The 8,244-nt window shown below is 52.0% G+C and overlaps 2 protein-coding genes across 5 annotated transcripts in view; one reads left to right on the top strand and one right to left on the bottom strand.

Moving 5' to 3' along the window:
- Window positions 1-344: 344 nt before the first annotated feature.
- Window positions 345-6,110, bottom strand: CBY1 (chibby family member 1, beta catenin antagonist). The gene is made up of 5 exons (XM_019515198.1): window positions 6,019-6,110; window positions 5,135-5,228; window positions 3,760-3,865; window positions 3,563-3,678; window positions 345-1,140 (listed from the first exon to the last, which is right to left on the bottom strand). Exons 2-5 carry the CDS (start codon window positions 5,210-5,212, stop codon window positions 1,060-1,062), a joined length of 381 nt encoding a protein of 126 aa, XP_019370743.1. The 5' UTR covers window positions 5,213-5,228; window positions 6,019-6,110; the 3' UTR covers window positions 345-1,059.
- The window catches only part of FAM227A (family with sequence similarity 227 member A), a 40,864-nt gene continuing 38,723 nt past the window's right edge, over window positions 6,104-8,244 (top strand). For 2 of the 4 annotated variants that reach the window (XM_019515191.1, XM_019515194.1), the window contains exon 1: window positions 6,104-6,190. The gene's annotated coding sequence lies outside the window, so the exon portion shown is untranslated. Of the gene's footprint in view, window positions 6,191-6,440; window positions 6,558-6,647; window positions 6,928-8,244 lie in introns of those variants that run through there. The other 2 variants (XM_019515192.1, XM_019515193.1) reach the window with 2 other exon arrangements.

Here is an 8,244-nt window from a genome sequence, read left to right on the forward strand (position 1 = left end):
CCTGCCTCTGGCGAGCAGTTGGACTAGATGAACTCTGGAAGTCCTTCCTGTCCCCACTTCTGGTTGATACTCTGTGTTCCCCCAACTCTGCCCCCCAGCCTGTATCACTGCACTGAATCACTTCATGTCTCTGTGACCACTTCCCTCTCCCACCTTTGGTCCATCCCACATACTCAAATCCTCAGTGCTTCAGAGATGATTCTGATTTCTCACTGCACATCTGCACAGGATCCAGCATAAGGGGAACCTAACCTAAGCAGAGACTTTCATGCGCCACCATAATATTTAATGTACTTCTGCAGTAAGATTCCTGCCTCCATGAGAACAGAACAGAAACAGCAGCATGATTTGGTTTAGTTTGACTTTATAAAAACATACAAAACACTCAAGAGAACAAACAACACCAGGAGCCTGCCTACCAACAGCAGAAGGCAGAGCTAATGTCTTTAGAAAAATAATAAATATCTGAAATGAAAAGACAGCTTTAAAAATGCTCCCCTACTTTCTGATTTTCAAAACTGAAGTCAGGGGTGGAATCAACAAGGAGGTCATGAGACTGAAGGTAACCGTAAGGGGGCTCGAACAGAAGTTGTAGACCATGCTTGGCATGTATATGAAGAGATTTTCCTTACCATCCATTCACATACACCAAGGAAATTTTGTTTTCTCAGGCAAACCAGAGCATTGCTAATTGCCTCCACTGCCTGCACTGTGCCACAAGTGACAGGTCTTTGTACTGAGTAAAGTGGTTTGGGCAAAACTGGTTTTTGCTCATAACAGAACATGCACCAAGGCAGCTTATCAAGAGCACTGAGACAGCAGTTATACAGAAGCTCTATGGGGAAGCAGAGTAGGTGACTTCTGACAGTCTTGGAAGCCCCACTAACATTTCAAGCCTTGGAATTTGTTTGCCCATCCTGTGGAATGACACACTGCTCTGTGGTGCTAAGACAGTGAAGTCAGACCAACCATGCTTGGATCTAGCTCTGTGAGCCCTAGAGATTTCAAACCAGATTCCCTTGCTCTCCCATTCCCTAACACCCGTCTCCCTTATTGTGTTCACTTCCTCCTCCTGCTGTGATTCTTCAGTTCCTCCAGCTCCTTCTCCATCAGATGGGATTCTGCTGTGGTCTCAGAGAGCTACAACCAAACAAAAAGTGTAAGAATGGTCCCTGCTTTCCCAAGGTGTTGTGTCTTTGCATAGCTAGCATTAGAGGAAGGAAAGTACCATCTGACTTAGGGCTGTCCAACTCATTTGGCTCTGTAAGCCACATCCAGCCCACAGACCATGTATTTGATGCCCTTGATCTGACTCTTATGTATGGAGTGCCTTTCACCAAGCAGGGTAACAAAGGACTCTACAGTCACTGCAAGTAGAGATCTATCACCTACCAATGCAGAAATGTTGCCAACACTTTTGGGGTGAAACAGCAGCCATGTCTGCAACATGCTATGCAAGACTCTAGAACAGAAGTGGGTAAAATGGCAGATGTGGCTGGCAGTCAGACTCCATTTCCCAGCAGCCCTTGCCTGCATCGCTGTAGCCAGTTTCCATGGAGACCCCAGCAGCAGTGGGGCTGTGACAGTGCGGGGCCAGGGTTTCCATGGAGACCAGTCCCAGCAGTGCTGACAGGGCATGTGGCTGGGCAGGGAGCTGTTCCAGGACTGGGATCTTGTGGCAGTGACAGTGTGATCCGGTACTGGGACAGAGCCACAATCCTCTGCCTGCATGCCCCTGCTTGGAGCAGCTCCCTGCCCAGCCATGCGCCCTGCCAGCACTGCTAGGGCTGGTCTCCATGGAAACCCTGGCCCCATGCTGTCATGGCTCACTGCTGCTGGGGGTCTCCCACAGGCTGGACTTTTCCTGCCCCTGCTCTAGAAGTAGCAAGGAACTTTTCCAATGGGTACTTTGAATTCTGTAACACACACTGTCCAAAGACCTCAGAGACATTAACAAATAAGCTGTTACCTATATGAGGAGAAATAGCATTCCCATTTTACCAACAGAGAAACTGAAACACAGGTGGTTGGTTCACCAAGTTGTCCAGGTGACCCAGAAAGCTTACTCAGGGAAGCTGTGAACCCTGGGTTTAGCTGTATTTCAGTTCGTAAAGAGCTTTTGCCTCCATTCTTATGAAGATCAAACACAAGAGGAGTGTAGTTACATTAGCTACCAGGAAGGCCTCAAGGAGCCTATGATTTCTGGTGACCACAAATGGCCAGTGCTTTGGTTTCACTGATGGTACAGAGACCAGTTGCGGAAAAATCAAATCTCAGAAAAGCAGAAATACACTAACAGGAGGGTAAATACTCTGGGTTGTGTACAGACATTCAATTTCTACCAGGAGAACTGCCTTCCTCTCAGCAGAAACCAAAAGTGTACAAACATTCACACTTTGTCTCCCATGGCAGGAGAAAAATAAATTAACTCTAACCAGAAGGAAATTGGTCCTAAGAGAGTTTGTCCCAGATGAATTAATGTCTGTACCCTTGCTTTTCTCCCAGCTTAACTCCTCCTGGGGAACAGGAGGATTAGAGCCAATGGAAAGGCTCCTGTGCCTTCCCTGAGACTGGGGTCACCTCAATCTGGAGAAGGTGCAGCAGGCAGCTGCTCCAGCCCTTCCCATGGACCAGCAGCCACTAGCTGCTACCTGTCAGGTTTTCACACTCTGGGGACTCCAATGTGAAAAGTGAGCTAGGTGCTTTGTTCTGGGCTGGAAGCTTTGCTCCATGGCTTCCCTCCCCTCCAGACCAGACAGGAGAGAGGAGCAGCAGCTACTACTTCCCCCTTCTTCTCCAAGCTGGGCAGTCCCATGTCCGAGGAATGGTTTTGGGTACTTTGCTACACTTCTCCTCTCCACTTCTAGACTAGTCCAGGAGAGGAAGGGAACACAGATGCAGACCCGAGTAGCCACTACTGTTCCCTGCCTTGTCCCCAAACTCAGCATTGCCTGACCTGAGGATGGGGTTGGATGCTTTGGCTCAGTGCTCTCTCTGCTGTGCTCCTGGAGACCAAGTCAGTAGTGAAGGAGATTGTGCCTCCCTGCTTCCCCCCCTACCCCACACACCTTCCTTGAGTGGAGCAGCAGGGAAGACTACCTGCACCTGCCCCAAACTGCAGTCTGGGGAGCAGACAGAAAACAATCTGGATGTCTGTACACTTCCTCTCCCATAAAGATTTCTACCTGTGGACATTTTCAGAAATTTCCACCAGCAGAAATGAACACCTGTTTGTAGGCTCTGTCTTCCTACATCATCCAGGTGCTTGGGTGGGGAGGGGGCAGAGGGGGGTGAGGGGCAGCTCCTTTCCATTACAGTGTTCACAATTTTTCAGCTCTTCTGTTGAAAGGACCTTCTCTCTGGGAGAGTCAGTGTTCATGCTCATGATCACTCTAGTGCTTAGTTTCTCTCATACCAGGGTAGAGAAGAAAGGCTTACTCTCAAAGGGAGCAGGGTACACAGGCTGGCACTTGCCTTTTCTCCCAGAGCTCTTCACTTTGTTTCAAGAGCATTTCTGACTGCCACAGGGAGATGAATGTCAGTAAGCCCTCCCCATCCTCACCATGTCCAATAGGATGTCCACCTTCAGTCGCAGGAGATTGTTCTCTTCTTCCAGCTGCTGGTTCCGTTTGCGCAGGCGCTGTGTTTCTCTATGATCTCCACTGCTGCCTCCCGATTCTAGGAGAGAGGGCCAACATTGTGGTCATGAAGTTACTCCTGGACCACTCCAAAATTATAGCAGCAGGAGCTTCTCCCCACCTGCTATCCACTGGCCATTTTCAAACTTCAGGCTCTGCCCAGCCAGGTTCATGGTGGGAATGCCATAGTCCAAGCCCAGCTCTATCTCACGAGTCGATCGGTCCAGCTGTGAAAGAAAAGACAACTTTGGCTTGAAGGATTTCCCATTTTTTGTCTCCCTCACTCCCCTTGCAGCCTTAGTTTTCTTAAAGTGACAAGTTTTATTGTGAAGGGTGCCAGACTAATAATCCCGAAGTCTGAAATCTCAGTTTTTACCACCACCTAAACTGCTGCAGCCCCAGTTTATCCCTTTGGCCTAGTCTACACTAACATTTTGGTAGCAGAACATCTGTTCTTGCAGGCAAAACTTGGTATGAGTTCACACCCAAAGCTCCCCTGTGGTGGCAGAACTGTCCTCTTTGCTGGCAGAGTTCAGTCACGCTGTCCAGCAGGTAGTCAAGTGAGTGCATATGACCTTGGACCTTAAGACAATTACTACAATCCATTCAACACCGCTGGAAGTCCACAGGTCTTCACATGCTCTGGCAATGTGGTGGCTGCTGTCAGCTGCCAGACTTTCTGGCAGCAGAGGCAGATGTGTAGATAAGCTCTCTCTCACACAGACATACTTCAGTCCTGAAAAGGCCACCTCTAGGTACAGAAAAGGAGTTCATTCTCCACGAGCCATTCTGTCTCTGCTGCCAGTGTTAATGAAAGCACCTGTCCCAATGGGGTCTAGATTAAGAGCATGTTAGAAATTTCAAGTACCATGACTCTGGACACCAAATGAGGTGAGGCATAATACCACTTATTTGACTTGAGACATAACATTTGACTTTCAGTGTCCAGTTGGCAGTAAGCATAGATGCCTGAACCATAACAGGAGAGAAACAATAAAGGTGCCACCCTGCCCCACCTTTCACCTAACTTCAGGCTTACATGGCTAACTACCTCTCTATGTAGGGAAGACATAAGGTGGTGGTTCTCAACCTTTTTAGACTTGAGCCCCCTGTCAGAAAATGCCAGCTCTGAGCTTTCAACTGTTTCTTGACTAGAGAAAAATAATAAAAGCATTTTTTTTCCATTGCAGGGAACTCAGAGAGCCCACACCAGATCAGAATGAGCTTTGACCCTGTAGATTCCTACTTGAAATCTCTGGGTTTATCTTGTGATCCAGGTGTAGGTGTTTGCACACCCAGCAGTGCTCATACTGAACAATGCAACACTCAGAAGATCTCCCAGCACCCTGGATGAGAATTAGTGGTGTAAGGGAAGAGGCGAGGGGTCTAACGCTTCTTCCACAATGATTACATTAACTTGACTCAGGCGAGTCAGCCTCTTGTTACCAAGCAGCCAGGAGGCAAGAGGAAAGACAGCCTGGAGCCCCAGCACTCACTGAGTGCAGGTTGGAGAGTGAGGCTGATTTCCGGGGGGGCGTCTTCTTCGGACTGAAAGTGTTCCCGAAGAGGGGCATGGTGGCCACCTGTTCCCTGGACAGGGAGGGAAGAGAAGTCACAGTGAGCTCCCCACCCTGAGCACAGTCCCCCTGCCCCCTCCCCCAGGCCCTCAGCACAGCACCCCCACCAGAAGCACAGCCCCCCACTTGGAGCACTGAGCCCCCACTTGCCCCTAGCACAGTTCCTATCCCTGCACAGCCCCCTGCCCCACTCCCTGCAGAGAAGGCAGGGAGTGGGGGCTGGGCTGGGAGTGTGGGAAGGAGACTACACTAGGGGTGGCTTGGATTTTCCTGAGAGTGAGTGCAGGCAGAGAGAGGCCAGGGCCCATTAGCGGTGGCCAGGTGGAGGGCAGGGCAAGGTGACACCTCAGACACAGGCTGGCTGGGAGTTGTGGATCGTGGTAGGCAGCCGCCTGCTGTCCCGGGAGGGGCCCTGAGGCAGCACCTGCCCCTTCCCACAGCGCCACGTCGAGATCAGGGGCTTTCAACCAGAGCCCTGCCCGCGCTCCCCTTGCTCTGGGCTCCCACACGCCCCAGGCAGGCAGCGGCGCCCCCTCCTGAGCCCCCGTGCAAGTGGTACATCCTAAAGCAGGCAGCTTCGCGTAATGGTACGGCCCGACCCAGCAGCAACACCCGGCTGAGAAGCACTGTGGGTGCTGGGCCTGTCGGCGTAATATCCCCTCTCGCTGACAGGGGAGGTAGGGGGTGCAGAGCCACCCGCGGCGCGTGGTAGGACCGGGCCTCGGGCGCTATAGGTACTGGCCCTTTAAATCGAGAACGAGGCTGATATGTTCGGGATTCCCCCGGGTCCTGCCAGGCCTCACCAGTGCCCAACGCCGCAACCGTCCTCCGCACCAGCCCAAGTCTAAGCAGGCGCAGTTGCTTCGATTCCTTGAAACGCCAAGGAAGGCAGCGGCTAGGGAGCAGACTGTACCATCTCGAGGGAGGCGGTTAGGATCCTACCACTGTACAGGGGGAGTGCTGGAAACGGGGGAGGTCAAAGTAATTTTATATTCAAATAGACATTAAAATCTGCTTTCGCCCAACGGGGCTTCTCTCGAATGGGGCGGTTCGTGTGGATCACGATAGGCACCGCTATCAGATGCGATTCCCTCCCCCCACATTCCAGCTTAGTAGCGACTGGAACGGCTGAGAAAAGGACAGTTTTTAAGAGATCCTGGGGGGTGGGAGATGCTTAGCATGTTGGTCAGCTCCGTCCTCGTTCTAATGATTTACCATTTGGTTAATCCCCCCCTCCACCGTCTAACGGGAGCGGCCACTCGTCCCCCAACCCGAACAGCGTGGCGAATGGTTCGCTCCGCTCGGTTGCCATGGGCACAGAGAGAAGCCACGCGACGGGCAAGTATGGAGTCTGTCTGCAGACTCGCCACCCGGGGGTGGGTAAGGGTGGGGGTGCGCGCGCAGCGTGGGTCTCGTCCCCGTGGGGGCCTCTCGCGTGGGTAGCGGAGGTGCCATGCGAGCTCCGTGAGCATCACGTCATGGGCACACGCGACGCGGGAGGGGGCGCTGCAGAGTCGCTCCCCAGAGCCCCGAGACACGTGACCTTTATCGCCGGATTGCGTGGGGGCTGCGCTGGCCCACGCATCAAACCGGTGGCACGCAATAAAATGGCAAATGAGCCATAGAGGAAGTTGACTGTGGAACTTCTCCGGGGCTGGCTGGTGTCATGGCCTGGGTTTGAAGGTGTGGTCTGCACCCGCTCCCCTGCCCGGGTATGTTGGCCCCTGCCGGATCAAGGGACCGGTTTCCTGATGTGAGGGGCCTTTAAACCACATGGGTACATTAACACCTTAAGGCACCCATGTGGGATCTACATCCTTGGAGGGTTTTAAGACCCAGGTAGGCAAAGCCTTGGCTAGGATGATCCAGTTGGGGATGGCCCTGCTTTGAGCAGGGGGTTGGACTACACCAGCGTTTCTGAACCCCTAGGTCACAAGAATATATGAAAGGGTCAGAAACAAACTTTAAGAATGGATCAGCAAAATGGATTCTCCTTTAAAGGAGAAAAATGTGGGAAGCCGTGGCTTTTCCCTTTTCACCCTGCCCCACACACTGGGGGGCTTGTTAACCAATAGCTCAAAATAGATGGGTATAGATGGTTGTACCTTGTACAGGAAAGATCGAGTAGATGAAAGGGGCGGGGGTGTAGCTCTCTACGTCAAGGAAAGCTACGCGTCCCTGCAAGCTGATGTTGGCGACCAGGGTAGGCAACTGGAGACCCTCTGGGTTAAAATCTGTGGGGAACACGGCACAGGGGACACAATGGTGGGAGTCTACTACAGACTTCCCACCCACAGTCAAGAGCTTGACCAGGAGTTCGCCCAGGAACTGGCTGAGGCCGCATGCTCCAGGACCATGATTGTCATGGGTATCTTCAATTACCCGGACATCTCGTGGGAGGATCATTCAGCTAAATCTGAGCAGTCGCAAAGCTTCCTATCGTGCGTGGATGACCTCTACCTGACTCAAGAAGTCTATGGGCCAACAAGAGGTAAAGCGCTGCTCAACCTGGTACTGGTTACTGGGGATGACCTAATCGGTGACCTAGTGATCGATGGGAAGCTGGGTGACAGCAACCACGAGCTGATCACTTTCACCATCTGCCATAAAGCTGGCAAGTCAGTCAGCAACACGGAAGTCCTTGACTTCAGGAAAGCTGACTTTGACAAGCTCAGGAGGCTTGTCAGTGAGGCCCTAAGGGACCATGACCCCAGGGGGAGGGGAGCTCAGGAAGAGTGGTTGCTCCTCAAGGGGAGCGATCCTCAATGCACAAGCTAATTCTATTTCATCTTGGAGGAAAGGCAGCAAGAGGGCACAGCAGCCCCTCTGGCTCTCCAGGGATCTAGCAAACCTCCTGAGGCTAAGAAGAAAGGCCTACAAAGGATGGGGATGGGAATCACCTCCAAAGGAGGAATATTCTGCACTGGTCTGGTCCTGCAGGGAGCAAACCAGGAAAGCCAAGGCTGCAACTGATCTCCAACTAGCTTTGAGCATCAAGGACAATAAAAAGTCCTTTTCCAGGTATGTGG

This window comes from Gavialis gangeticus, unplaced genomic scaffold, assembly GCF_001723915.1.
Source record: "Gavialis gangeticus isolate Ggan-Ray unplaced genomic scaffold, GavGan_comp1, whole genome shotgun sequence".
Classification (NCBI taxonomy): Eukaryota; Metazoa; Chordata; order Crocodylia; family Gavialidae; genus Gavialis; species Gavialis gangeticus.